We start from the raw sequence: 15,393 nt of genomic DNA, 5'->3' as shown, positions 1-15,393 counted from the left end.
TGGCTATCTCTGGAACACAGCCTCTTTGTGCTCTCAGAAAACACATCCCAGAAGATTTCTCCTCAATGATGCTAGTCCTTCTTAATCACCACTAATTTCTTAGTTCCAGCTGACCAGCATCAATAGTCCCAGTAATGCAACGCTTTCAATTTAGTTCTGCTATCTTGTTAATCACAGCTGGTTCTTCAGCCCCAGCTAAACAAAACCACAGAATCTTCACAATCAAAATAGCAACAGCCCTGATAATTCTTGAATCTTCCCTCTGAAATTTGACAAGCCAGTCCTCCATCTTCTGCACTGTTCTCACATCATCTTCCAAGAACCCAGAACATCCCACAGAACTCTTAATATTCCAATGGCTCTTTTAGTTCAAAGTTCCAAAGTCCTTCCATGGTCCTCCCCAAAACATGGTCAGGTTGCCACAGGAACATGCTACTCCTGGTAACAATTTATCTTTGTCAGGGTTTCTAATCCTGTACAAAACATCATGACCAAGAAGCAAGCTAGGGTGGAAAGGGTTTATTCAGCTTATACTTCCCCATTGCTGTTCATCACCAAAGGAAGTCAGGACTGGAACTCAAGCAGGTCAGGAAGCAGGAGCTGATGCAGAGGCCATGGAGGGATGTTACCTGCTGGCTTGCTTCCCCTGGCTTGCTCAGCCTGCTTTCTTATAGAACCCAGGTCTACCAGCCCAGGGATGGCACCACCCACAGTGGGCTGGGCTCTCCCCCCTGGATCACTAGTTGAGAAAATGCCTTATAGCTGGATCTCATGCAAGTATTCCCTCAACTGCAGCTCCTCTCCCTGTGATTAACTCCAGCTTGTGTCAAGTTGACACATAAAACCAGCCAATGCACCTGCTGAGCCATCTTACCAGCCCAAATGTGATATTTTAAAGTGAAGAAAGTTTTCTTTTGAATTAAGCAGCAATCTTCAAATACATATCTAGATTGTAACTTCTTTAAAATGCTTTGTTCTAATCCAATATCCTATGGAAGCCTTTAAACCAATGGTTCTCAGGCTTCCTAATGTGACTGACCCTTTAATTCAGTTCCTCATGTTGTAGTGACCCCTAACCACAAAATTATTTTCATAGCTACTTCAGAACTATAATGTTGTTACTGTAATGAATTATAATGTAAAAACCTGTGTTTTCTGATGGACTTAGGTGATTTCCATGAAAGTGTAGTTTGACACCCCCAAAGGGGCCATGACATACAGGTTGCGAACTGCTGCTTTAAACAAACGAAATATGAGACTGCACTAGCCTCTGATGTGGGAACAAGCAGGAGCATTGTTCTATTCACACCGAGACCTAGTCCTTCTATTACTAAAGTCAACAAGAGGCACTAGAAGTGAAGGCGTGTTGTTGTGTCTCCCCCCCCCAACACACACACATGTGCATTGATTGGTGTTTTGCCTGCATGTATACCTGTGTGAAAATGTTGGATCTTCTGGAACTGGAGTTAGAGGTTGTTTTGAGCTTTCATGTGGGTGCTGGGAATTAACCACTAAGCCATCTCTCCAGCCCAAGACTGAAGTTTTTAAAACCCAGCATAAATGTCTGCAAGGAGGTGGCAAGTCTTTAATGAAAGCATGGCTTCCTGAAATAACTACATTCTGTATAACTAACAGCATCTTTGCTGTACACAGTTACCCAGTCCTGAACATCGATGCCCTATTTAGATGACCCAAGTGACTAAGTCATGTGATTACCTCAGTATGAACTTGATTGATGCTGGAAAGTGGTGAAATGAAAGTAGACTAGCAAGGATGCTGGTGGGCAAGAGAAGACAGTGGCTGGCTCAGGAGCCAGCCTCTGCCTTGAAGAGTGCTTTACCCCTGCATGGCATCTCCTAGAGTACAGAGCCCTGGGGTCAGGCAGGAGAATAAATCAGGGCAACTGAAGCCACTGGGGAGAACAGATCAAATAACCCTGAGGACAGAAGGCCTCAAGCAAGATCAGCCTGATGGCTGGGCAGCCTCTTGTGTCAGGTCCCTGTGGAGGCTGAAGAAGGTCACAGGCTGTAAGCTCAGCCCAAGTGGATGTGCACCCATCACCAAATCATCTGACAAGTGCTGGGAGCCTGGATGCCTAGGGTGGGGATGTAAAGATAAACCAAATCAAGCTCTCTTTTCTGTTCTCCGCTCCCTGAGGCCCAACCGTAAGAGCACAGCAGTGTCTACACTTACCATGCTCTGCTCTCTCTGCTGACTCCCGTCCTGTGGGCTGTAATAGAAAACCAAGAGCCACAGCAGGCCTGCAGGAGGCTCGGCTTCCTCCCTCAGCAGCAACTCCACCACAGCCAGATCAACCCATCCTCCAAAGTGAACAAACAAAAACCAGCTCTCAAAGGGATTTTGCCGAGACCTAAAACAGAACAACACACATACATGGACCCTTTCTTCCTTTTGTTCAAAACAATCTTAATTTTACAAACTGGTAGTTTAAATTGTTCTTTCCCACTGTGGGGGAAGACCCTCAGGATCAACAAACTGGATTTAGAAAACTTGTGATTCACTCTAAGCCCATCTCAAGATAACCAAAAGAACCCTCCCCAGCCATCATGCTGAGGGCTTACAGGGACCCTATACGATCCTACACTCCAAGAGAGACTGGGGGCAGAGGGAGTATTATGAGACATAGTGAGAACCGGAAACTTGCTCCAGAGTGAGGAGAAAGAGGCTCCATAAGGTCAGAGAATGCTGCTGGTCTCCAGGACAGCAGAAATACACCTTTCTGACAAGTGGCTCTGGTTTCTCTCTGGTTTCTTTTATCATCCTGTAATCCTGTAGACACTCAGGCAGGAAGGTGGAAACTTTTTCTATGCTGTCCTCTCATCCTCCTGGAATCTGGGGGTGGTGATATGTATTAAAGGGTGCAACCTGTTCCATCAATGTGGCCCTAACAGTCTCAGCAAGGCAGCACTGCCTCAGTAGACAAATGGTAGAATAGCCTAAGGCCCATGCCCTTTGCAGTGTCTGCCTACACTGGGCCTCTAGGAGTCCCCGAGTTCTAAGCATGGTGCTTGCCTTCTGGTCCTTGCTATCTAATATCATCCCTAGAACATTTGATTTACATGTTTTAAATCAAGTTTGAAGGAAAATGGATGAAAAGGAAGGCAGGTGCTACCTCAGCCTTAATCCCTGTCAGAGAAAGGGCAACCTACCACAGCACAGAGCTGAAGGGCCAGAGACTCCCTGTGACTTTCTCACAGACCTCATCAGCAAGTATGCTGAGCAGCCAGCCCCAGGTCACATCACAGATCTCCCTGGCCTTTACCTCTCCTCTTCCAGAAAGAAAGTCTTAATTTGCTTCAAACCCTTTCCTCCAGGTAGACCCCAAGGCCCCCGGATAATACAGTTACTGGCATTCGGTGACCCCATCTGAACATGAGCTTTTTGTCTGAGCTATTTTAAGAATTCAACTGGGAGGCATGTTTGATGGCCAAAGCACTCAATCACACATGTGGGCACAACAGCCCCTACAGTGCTGTAGGCAGTCTTAGCAGACCAGAGAATCTCAAAGAAAAGAGGGACAAGAGGGTCTTGGCCAACAGAGAATGAGCTGTCATGTATCCTCTCAACATGGGCAAGCTAGGAGGCTAGAAATAGGATGAAGATGGTGGCACACATGCACAGGAATGTACAGCATGGCATACGCTGCAGAGTCATTTAGTCTAAGACAGGCATGCTAGCTCTGGAGGCAGCTATTTATTTATCTATGTGCCTGTTTACATGTGCTTGGGCATGTAAGGGGCCACAAAATCCGAAAAGGGGCATCAGAACCTCTGGAACCGAAGTCCCAGGGGGTTATGTGTCACCTAATGTAGGTGCAAAGAACTGACCTCTAGAGAGAAATCAAAGGGGGAAAACAATAAAAAGAGAGAGAGATGCAAACAGTAAAAATTCCTGCCACTGACTAGGAACAGCTCAGTCTCCTTCCTGGGGAACAAGGCCACAATGTGGACACTGTTCATTCTGGAAGTCTCTCTTCTTTGTATGTCAAACTCTAAGTGCAGCCCTTATTAGAACTGATTATGTAGGCACACTTGCCATGCTGCACCCTTGCACTTCCTCCATTTCTTACTTAGCACAGTGAGGATATGTACTTATTAGTCTGGGAGGGTCCAGCAATGCCTTCAGCTGCCAAACTGCTCAAAGGGAGGTCAGAGAGACTACCTGTGAAAGGACTCAAGGTGGTTAGGCTTTGCTCACCCATGTGTACCATCTTCAACTGCTTCTCTGAGGAGTTGGGAAATGTGCAGCAGAGGCTGGAGCCGATGTCCCTGTGGGATAGCTGTGGGTGGCGAGAAGTCAGAGAGGGAACTGAAGGAAAGCCAAACCCATGGGGAGATGCCTGAAGCTTAGACTGAAAGCATTGTGCTGAAAGAAATGCCCCCGCCCCCGCCATTCACAGAACCCATGTCATACTTTTCTCAGCCAGGATCTGTCTCTGAGTCAAACTTCAAAGTTTCTTTTGTTGTCTTGTTTGTTTCAGACAGGGTCTTACTATTATAGTCCAAGCAGCTCTTAACTCACTATGTAGCCTAGACTGGCCTTGAAACTTTCTATTTGTCTGTCTCTGCCTTCCAGGAACCAGGACTGCAATCCTGCACTACCATGCCTGATTTCAAATATCTTTAACAAGTGTGTATACAGGTCAGAGGAAGACTCCTTTCCACAGTTACCCTTGGACTTGGACTGCCTTACAGGTGTCCTGTGTCTTTCTTTTTACCACATTTTGGCTCCATTTCAAGTATGTGACATCAAAATACAAAAGGGATCACACTCAACTATTTTTCTGTGGTGTGATCAGGCTGGGCATTTTAGGTTTATAGTACAGGCCAGGGGGAAAGCACATAGAACCATGTAAGCAAAAGTAGTTGATAAGGCATGTCTGATTTCACACATGTCTTTAAACATCTGACCTGCATGTATCTGGAGTTATAATCAACCACATGACAATACCTGAGGTGGAGAGGTCACCACTGTTCCTCTACAGTGCAGTACTGTGGCACACAACAGCTCCTCCCTCAGCCTGTAACAACTTCTGAAGGCAAATAGCATTTCCTCCAAATTTTCGTTTCCTGTAGCCCCTGAAGGTCACTGCTTAGCAGTGAGTTTTTATGCCTCCAAGACCTCACCATGAACATGAAGTACTAAAATATCCCAACTTTCCCCCAAAGCAACAGGTATTCAAACTGTTCTCTAGATCAACACAGAGCTTCTTTGTTTTTCCTTAAAGTCACTTGTTGACTTTGGAGGAAAGGAAGGCAGACAGCCTAAATTCATGCTGTTGGCCATGATTGACCTGGGTTTCCGGAACCCAATCTCCAGTGTGTTTTGAGGTGCCCAGACTGCTTCCCAACAGGCCTGACCTCAGACTTTCAATGTGCCCAGGACAGTTTTAGTCTTTACTTTTCTATTATACTAATAAAGTTTTTCTGTGTCCCCACTGAATGAAAAGAAATAAAAAGAGAACATGACATGACTGCCCCTAGGTATGGTAGAGGAGAAGGGTTAAAAACCACCATGCAGAGATCCTATGAAGGCCACTGTGCTCACTGGACCCCAGCTCTATCTGAGAAGACTGCATTGTGTAAGCCATCTTGGACAAAAACCTACATCTTATAGACAAAGGAAAAAGTATTTAGACTGTAAAATGCTTTGGAACTCTGGATAGTCTGCTTACCTCAAACAGATCTTTCTCAAGTGTAGAAAAGAAGCCACAGTGGCTACAGTATGGAAACATGAGCCCTCCTCCATCCCTCCTCTTTCCATCACAGGCCTTTTCTACAGATGGTCTCATCAGAGGGAAAAGGCTCCTTTATGCTCTGTAGCTGAAGCATTCCCTCAACATGAGCTCACAGATACAGTCAAAGATCAACACCAGTAGATTACAGACATGGCCTTGGGAAGCAGTCTGGCAGATGAATCAGAAAGGCTGGGGTCTAACAATAGAATTTTACCCAATCTTTCAAAATTTTCTCTTTGGAGGGGGAAAACAATCTCCTGAAAATTACATGCCTCATCCTTCACTTAATCCTCTCTTCTGTAACAAGGCTGAATGAAGCAAAGAAGGAAAACAAACAAGGAGACTGTTGTATTCTGACTTAGCCTGTCCCTTAGCAGTCTCAGTAAAGCTGTTATCAGAGGCTGCCTTCTTTTTCCTCATACCTGGGAAGCCAAGTAGGTTTCTCATGTAAAATAACACACAAACTGAACCCCCAAGAGCTTGAGCGGACAAGCACATTGTCTACATACGTGGAAGAGAGGGCCCAGAAGGCAAGGGTCATGGGTTACCATGCTCATCCCTACAAGTCTCTATGACAGAGGCAAAGGTACCTCAGCTTACCTTCAGGTTGCTGGGACAGCACTGCAGTAAGACATGGAGCACCGTAAGGAAAGTAGGTTTTGAGGGCAAACTTCAGCTGCAAGTCAACACAAAAATGACATGAATGCTGGAACTGGGAGAAAGTGAGGCTAATATAAACCTCTGCCTACCTTAGCCCTAGTGACCCACTGTACTAACACAGGCAGAGGGGATCCTCATGGATTTTCAAACATTTTAATAAACATGTTTCCAGTAATCTCATAAACAGCCAAAAAAAAAAAAAATCTTTAAGCATCATTTCCTGAGCTTAGGGAAATGACATTATCTTCCTGCCATCTTTATTGAGGTTTCTTCTCACAGACATTATCTTCTACTTCAAAGAGGGCTGTAAACACTTGGACTCAGGATCTCAGTGTGGCATTCATGACAATGAAAGTCTCTAGCAAGCAGCTTTTATGGTAAGAACATGAGGCTATACTTCCTTACCAGCATTCCCCCAAAACACAGAGGTTTTATTGAAATAAAACTAACAACAACAACAACAACAAAGACCAGGTAAAGTCCACAACATATGAGGTACACATGCCATATGCACACAGTTTGATAATCTTGGGTGAGTATGTGAATCCACCTGACCAGCATTCCATCATGACTCACAATACTATCACCCTGGGGACTTCCCTGTGACTCAAAGTCAACTCCTGACCCTAGCCTGACAATCATTTTTATTTCAACAGGGGAGATCAATAATTCCATCACTCATTCCCAAATTCCATAGAGATACACTTGAATGTGCACACTTCGGCACCTGATCTTTGAGGTCCCGGGACCCTCCTGCACTGCTCAGGAGATGGGAATACACCAGGGTTTACTTGTATAACCCCGATAATGTGTGCTGCCTGTCGGAGGTTATTAGACTTACAGCTGTTATTGACATTCATATCTGCCTTTGTGGACAGGGCCTACTATTTTCTAGAGTAAATACAATGGAAAAGGTGACTAAGATAACTTTTCAAGGCTAACAGGGTGACAATCACCACAGGATGAGAATTACCTGCCAATACTGAGTATTCTGGAACGCACCGACTTTATTTGATCTGCTCAGTATGAAACATTATTTCACACGTTTGCTTCTAAGCTTGTGTGGCAGGTGATGCTGAGCTCTGTCCAGTTAAATGCTCTGTGCTATATAAAATAGCTTTCCAAAGTGTGTGTCCATTAAAAACTAGCTGTTATTTTCTATGAGGCTATGAGACAAAGTCTTTTAGTATGAATACTGCATTTCCTCCAAGCCACTAGACCTGTTCATCTTCAAAGGTGTTTATCACAGAACAGACACTACATTTTAATGAAATTCAATTTATCCATTTTTTTAAAGTCTGGCCAATGTTTTTCATTGTTTTATTTTGTTATGTATTTATGGCATTGTTTCTTTCTAGAAAATCTTTCATTATCCAGTGATTTAAGGAAAAAAAAAAAAAAAAGGCTGCACACACCTTTGATCCCAGTAGTCGGGAGGCAGAGGCACGTGGATCTTTTTGAGTTTGAGGCTAGCATGGTCTATGTAGTGACTTCCAGGACAGCCAAGGCCATATGGAGAAACCCTGTCTCAAAAGCCAAAATGAAAACGAAAAGGAAAAGACAAAGGATATGCTGTTACACTTTCTCTTTGCTAAGGACTATAGCTTTGTCCTTTCTATTGAAGCTTACAGTCCATCTCAAAGCACTTACGTACTTTTTGAAGTAGTTCATAACCGCCCCTCACCCCACCCACCCCAGTGAGTTGTTTACACACTATGTGCTCTAGAGTCCCTGTCAAAGCTCCTATGCATGGGTTTGCATCTAGACTACATTCCATGTGTCCTGTCCATCTCTCACTGGCTTAATTACTCTTAGTATGAGTCTTCTAGCTGCTTTCTGACTTTTGTAGGTCCTTTTTATGTCCAGCTAAGACTGAGAATCAGCCTATGCATTTGCATTTAAGAAAGCCTGCTGCAGGGCCAGGTTCTTTCATAAAAATGATTCCCAGTCCTGCAAAGGGATCACTACTTGCCTGAGAGGAACCAAGAAGCAGGAAGGCAGGCCAGGAGAGCAGACCTGAAGGCTCTTGCACATGGCTTCTTGTGTTGTATGGGGACTGCTTTGGTTGCTCTCAGCTAACCAGCTCCCAGGCATTTTATGTGGGATGGGACTTATCTATCTCTTCCATCAGATTTGCTTCATGCATTCTGTTGTTATGTCATGTCTCTTGATGAACTGATGTTCTGTCACTGTGAATGCCATTGTCTAAAACTGTCATGGAGTCACTGCCTTCTCTATCTCTAAGAAGCTACATGTTCTTTCTCTCCCCCCCTTTTCACTTCCAGCCTCTGTCTTTGGACTGGGATGTCTGGAAGCAACACACTTTCTTGTTTCAGATCCTGTCAGACAGACCTGCCTTCTTACTCCATCATTTCATTCTCATGATGAACATCCCTTTAGTATGCTAGGGTTGGGTCTATCTTTTAACATGGTTTTTGTTTGTCCCATCTGCTTCTCTCCTTCACTACACTCTTACCTACCTCAGAAGTCTCAGGACCACTTTGAGTTGTGGTCCCTTGCCCTGCTGTCCCTGGGGCCTTAGTAAGTGGGTAGAGTTCCTATGCTGAGGCCCCTCCTATTCCTGTCAGCTTTGTCAGACTCTTTAAAAAATATCCTGCCCCATATGAAAACTCCATCTGTAGGAGACTCAGTGCCTTCCATCTGTCTGTCTGTCTGCTCAGCTGCTGGAACCCATCCTGACCTGTGGCTACTTGTACTCCAGCCACTGCACAGCTGAGAACGTAAGCTCAAGCCCTTGCCTACTGATGAGCACAGCACACTGGCAGGGCCGTCTCAGGCTACACACAGGGAAGTGTGTCGAGATGAAGCACCCAACATAGTCCCTGATGATGGGACGTGAGTGGGTTAAGAGAGCATTTAGTAATCAACATGGCAGGTCTGGTGAGACTGAATTCTGTACCCCATAAACAAACACAAGGTAACTCTTGTTACCCCACAAATATTCACAAAACATGTTTATAATAGACAACAAATATAAAAACAGCTCAAATGCCAGGAATTAGAAAATGGTTATGTTGTGCTCCATTTGTGCAGTGGACGGCCACAAAGCCACCTCATCACCATCTTATAAAAGTACTGTGTAGAGAAGCTAGGCTCAGAGATCCTATGTGCTGCCCTCCTGTTTGTCTCATAAAGGACAGACACAACCCCATCCAAAACCATTTTGCTGTCCCATGTAGCTAATCAAAGTATTTTGGAGAAAGAAAAGGAGTAAAGAATGCAATACTCAGCATGGACAGGAAGGCAAGCAGAAGGGGAGCACACAGAGTCAGCACCACCCCTAGTGGCTCAAATGTTCTCTGAAGGTGGCTTCACTGCCACATACTTTGTTATCAATAAGAGAGGCAAAGGAGAGAGGGTCAGCACAGACTAAGCAGGTCAGGATCATGACTGGTCATAAAGTTGTGTTGTTGAGTCAGGGTGGGTGAGCCAGTCACAGTTAAGTAGGTGGGTTGTCTGGGACAGCAACAGGAAGACAAATCATCACATGTAGATGTGAAGGCTTTGCAAGATCAGGAAACTGCTGTGCCCTTGTGTGGAGCTAAAGGCAGGTGATATTCCTGTGTCACACCTATCTTGCCTCACACCAGGGCCCTGCGTATATCACTCTCACCCCTAGACATGTGCAGTCAGCAGGAACTACTCTAAACTAAAGTCACTGTTACTCCAGTACAAATCCACAGTACCAAAGCCAGCAGAGACTCAGGGCAAACCAGGAACACTCAAGTTAAGCTGAGGGGAAAAAAACCAAAAAAACAGAAACTTTGTCTTGTCCTCTGTCCTAACTTGGACATCCTGGGAATCCAAGGGTGAGGTTTGCTGGAGGCTGTTCCCTCCCTGGGGAACCAAGAGTGTCTGAGGGAGGACAGCACACATTTACAGCTGTGCTCACAACATGAGTACCAGCCAGTGCCTTTCCACAGAGTCCTCCTCCCAGTATACTTCATCTATTTAACTTCCCCAGGGAGAGAGGGATGTCAAGAATAAAACATGCAGGTTTATGGTTGCCTTAGACAGCAGAAACATCTGCTAAAACCTGAGAGACCACTACAGCCTTGGGCTGAGTAGGATTTTAGTGGGTTGAGCAACCACGCTCTGCCTTTAGTCAAACTACAGACAGCATCACAGGGGACTGGGCTACAGTTCACAGGACAGATGTCTAGAACCAGTGCTACTCTGAGCAGGCAAGCATCACGTAAGCATTATCCCCGTGGCCACTGGTTACAACAGCCAAATCTGTACTCAGTTGAGAAGCTCCTGCTTTATTTGACCTCTTAGTTGCTGCCCAACCTCTGCAGATGAGAACCTAGAGTCCTCTGTCTGGTCTACTGGTAGCATCTCCTCCAGTCCTTCTTCAAATGCCTCCCTTTTCCCACCCCCTCTCTCTCCTGGGGCTCTTCTGGGAATAAAGATCACGAAGTACGCCTAGCTTGTAGTTCCTATAGAATATCCTAGGCAGACTCCATAATGTCTCTTTCGAGCCACAGGGCCAACTGCAAACAGAAGGACGAGCACAGAGGGCTGGGGAATTCTCCCCCTAGAGAGCCAGCCAATGTGAAGTCACACTCAGCCACAGCAGTGGGCAGATGGTTCTAGGAACAGGGTATAGGGAAGACAGACAAAATCCTAAGTTATTTTCAGTGAAAATGTTTCATCTCTGCAGGAGTGGTCCTTTGGAAGCTTTCTTTGTGAACAAGACTCCACCAACATTTCTGAAAACAAGGCTGGGAGTGTAGCCAGTGTCAGAGCATGCGCCTAGCACGTGTGAGGCTGTGGGTGGTCTCCAACACCAGAAAAATACAGTTTCTTGGAATAAAGATCCTTTCAGCTCGTTACCACATGTCTGTAGCTGCAGTAGCCTCCTTCACTCTGAAGCGACTACGCAGCATTCCCTGGGGGATGTACCTGCTTGTTCTCCTTCTTCAGAGCTTCCATCAAGCTGGATGTGAAAATCTGAAGAGCAGCGAGCACTTCCGGGGCTCCATCCGTCCCCAGTAGCACAAACCTGAACAAAGCAAAGGGAGATGACAGCACCCTGCTGCTCACACATGTCACAGGACCATGCCACAGCCTGAGCCAAGAGTCTCAGTTCACCAGAGTGCAGCTCCTGAGAAGGCAGGAGGAAGCAGCCACCCTTCCAGCCTTTCTCACATGGCCTTCCCATGGGCACCTCAGTATCCACAGGCCAGACAGTGCCAACAACAGCAAGGACACAGCTGCCTGGAGAGAGACAGTCAGTTGGAATCACCAGAGTGGGGCTGCGGCATTACATGTCTTTGGTTTGGTTTCCATGCCTTTTTATACAACTAACTTTTCTTTTTGTTTAAGGGAAAAGAAAACTCAAACTTGACCAGCCTGAAACACAAATACTAGCCTGTCTTCTTATACCCATGGCCATTTAAGTTAAGAGTTGGTGTGTTTCAGGAGCAACACAAATGGTGAGGTACTGGTTACAAAAAATTCCTTTCCTATATTGGGGCATGGTAGTGCTTGTCTTTAATCCCAGCATTCAGGAGGCAGAGGCAGGTAGGTCTCTGAGTTTAGGGCCAGCCTAGTCTGTGCACTGAGCTCCAGGATAGCCAGGACTACATAGAGAAACCCTATCTTGAAAACACACACACACACACACACACACACACACAGTATGTGTGTACCTTTCCTAAGTCTGGAGAGATGGCTCAGTGGTTAAGAGCACAGGTTGCTTTTCCAGAAGACTTGAATTCAATTGCCAGCTCACAACCTAGCTCCTGGGGATCCAACACCTCTGATCTTAGTCTATCTTTAAGAATCCAGTTGCAAATCTCATGACTCTGGAGCAGAGCCAACTTGTGTGTTACACACCCCTTGTTACTGGTCCTCTAAGGCAGCACAGATTCCTATGACCAGAATCTTTAAAATAAAAACACCATGCTATTGAAATGTGGAGTATTTGAGAGAGTTTGTTCACAATGGTTTTATGTCTTTAGGTCTGTGACAGAGCCCAGCCAGCCCTCGTGTGGTGAAGGGCTGTACTGCTTCTTTACTTGGAGCGTGGATATTTCAGTGACCACCCGAATCCCACACCAGCCAGAGATTAACGGCTCCTGAAAACAGTATATTTACCTGAACATTTCATCAACAATTCTGAAGATGGCAGGTTGACAAGCTGCTTGAGGCTATAAAAAGAAGAAGACCATGAAACAGTGAAATACAACAGGCATCTATTAATGACAACTCTGGATTGTTAGGCAAACAAGACGTTTGCAGCTGCTCCAGAAAAGTGGCACATTCCTTTCAGTTAAGAAAAAAAAGCACTTGGTACCTAGAAAACGTAAACTTAAATGCCAACAGTGGCTCTCTTTGGACAGGCTGTAGGCAAACCCTATTTACTTATTTTGTGCTCCTGTTATACCCCACCTTTTCTATAATAAGCCTATTATGTGGGAATAATTTTATGAGCAGAACCACTCAACAACAGGCCTTAGGACCTCCACCTGCTGACCTCTCACCCTCCTCCTCACACCCCATGGTTGGTAATGAGCTCCTAAGAAGCAGGTGGTCACCACTATCCTGGACATTAAGGGCACATTTAGCAGTTAATGGAAAGTACAGCCATGTGACACACAGTGGTAGCTCCCTGGTCTATTCTAGAATACCCTGTTGGCAGGATTTAATGGTTTCAGTCCAAAGAAGCTGACTTCCTGTGGCCTAGGAAGAGCCAGCTTACATGTATTTTTATTCAGAGCTTAAAACTTAAGCTTGGTAGATTTTTAAAAATCTATTCGCATTATAAAACACATTTCACAATGCCATACAGAGATGAGTAGGCCAGGCTCTAAAAAAGGGAATTTCTGAAGTTACCTTGTGTTTTCTATGACTAGCTTTGGGAAACAGTTTTCACAGCCATCTGGGACCCTATGCATCACTTTTCTGAACCACCCTGAAGAAAGTTGAGTGTTTCTTCAGCTTCCCACTTAAAGTTAATTCTGCCATGACAGTTTAACTTGCAACATGGAGTATGTGCCATCTAGTGGCCATATATAACCATTACAGGCTGTCACACAAATGCTGGGAGGCTGTGCTTTTCACCAAAGACATTTATGACTTGCAAGTTAATGCTTTCTCAATTTCAAATAAAGTAACCCATGGTCTCTAACCCTTTGTTAAGATACATCTTTATCCAAATGAAACGAACCTAACATTCTTATGAATTTGTTACCTACTTAAAAATTAACAACAGAAGATAGGCAGGTTATTTTGTAGCTTTGATCTCAAAAAGTCATTTAATCTGCCTGCTTCTCAGCCTCATTGTAAATACTAACAGTTATTCAGGCACTTGGACACAGGCCCAGAAAACACTGAAAGAGTTTCTATGTGTTCATAATGAAAAAATCCAAACAGAAAAAAAGGTGGATGTCTTAAAGAAATACAATTCAGCTAAGTTTGCCAGGACAATTCTATTTTCTGTAGGAATGCACCTCCTAAAAACAAAGTCTGAAGACCCCCAGCATAGCCACACACACACAGGCACAGACACAGATCTGAATGTGCAATGAAAGAAAGAAAGACCAGAACCTGATTCAGGAAAGTAAAACGATTTTCTTTAATTCCAAGTAGCTTAACTACCCCACCGTAGCCACTGAAGATTTGAGAATCATGTGGTCTGATAACATGGATCTCTAAACAGTAAAGAAAAGAAGACACAAGAAGTTATTGGGTGGCTACCAAAACCATGAGGATACAAGGGTGTTCTGCCCTAGTCTGTGAAAAAGAAAACTCCATGGGCTCTGCTTTAATGCAGTGGTTTCCTTCTGAACAGTTCAGCTGGTGACTCCAACCCAAACAAGCCATGGCTGGAATGGATCTATATATCGATGCCTTTCTTTATAAGGACTTCAGATTAGTGGTTTCACCCATGTCCACAAGGAAGAGATAAGCAGGCAGGGCAACCTGCTGAAGTGGTCCTAACAAGGGTTAATGTTTAGCCCTTCCTTACCATTTACTCTTTCTCTAGTCTTCACTGGAGTTTTCTCAGGACATCTATTTAGTGTTAGTTGTTTCATAAAGGCCAAAGTATGCACAAGTCCCTGTGACAGTTAAGCTAATTTCCTCATCAGAATTAAAGCTTTGCTGTATGGTTCTCTGGAAGCCAAATCCCACTTCTTACAGAATCCTTGTGAGGAGGAGGCAAATGTTTAAGCCCTCTGCACAGTGTTTCACTGGTTAGGTGGGACATCACAGGTCCCTCTACATTCCAGGACTCTACAGCCCTGCTCTAAAACACAAGATCTGTGCAATTATCTTTCCTACAAAAGTGGAGGGGGGGCTGTCTCAGGTTCCATCTGCTCATCTGTTTTTTTCTCCATCCCACCAAAATCTGTTCCTTCTCAAACTCTCCTCCATCTGGCCTAACAATCTTCATGTAGAGATTGTTTCACACCAGGGAAGCCATGTCAACAAGAGCCACCTGGTACACTACCATCCCATTTCAGCCTCCCCTCAGACTTTCAATAAGCCCTGAAGTATAAACAGATGATGATGACGATGACAATAACAAGAACCTGTGGCCTCCTTACCTTACTAGAATGTTCTGTCAAGTATGCATCCTCTTCATCTGATAAGACACTTTCCTCTAGGTACCCCTCTGCCCAGATGGCCTGTTTCCATCCCTCAACAGAACTCAGGAAGATGAGTCAACATGGACAGTACAGCGTATTGAGAGGTGAGGAGTGGTGGAGGCCACTTCTCCCTCTACAGCACAGGCTGTGTGAGCACCGCTGACTCTCTAGCTCATCGTTAAAGCTTTGTAACCTGCTACTTTCACCCAGGGTATTGGAGATTATTATAAACCTGCCATTCCAAATAGGCTGAAGACACACAGCACATTTCTCAGGAAGATGACACTTTTTCTATCAACTGTTTTCAGATCTCTCTCTATATATATACTTTGTGGGGGGGGCGAGAGATGAGGGAGA

General features: G+C 44.9%; 1 protein-coding gene across 1 annotated transcript in view; it reads right to left on the bottom strand.

The window, feature by feature from the left end:
• Positions 1-15,393, bottom strand: part of FANCC (FA complementation group C) — a gene marked incomplete at its 3' end in the record, with an annotated part of 100,866 nt that overhangs the window by 5,525 nt on the left and 79,948 nt on the right. The window contains 5 exon segments of the mRNA XM_080908588.1: positions 2,194-2,371; positions 4,219-4,300; positions 6,359-6,434; positions 11,345-11,444; positions 12,542-12,594. Coding sequence (XP_080764714.1) covers positions 2,194-2,371; positions 4,219-4,300; positions 6,359-6,434; positions 11,345-11,444; positions 12,542-12,594 — 489 coding nt within the window.

Source organism: Micromys minutus, assembly GCF_963924665.1.
Source record: "Micromys minutus genome assembly, chromosome: 1".
NCBI lineage: Eukaryota > Metazoa > Chordata > Mammalia > Rodentia > Muridae > Micromys > Micromys minutus.
The sequence above is the reverse complement of the archived record's forward strand: the minus strand, read 5'-3'. Positions and strand labels throughout refer to the sequence as shown.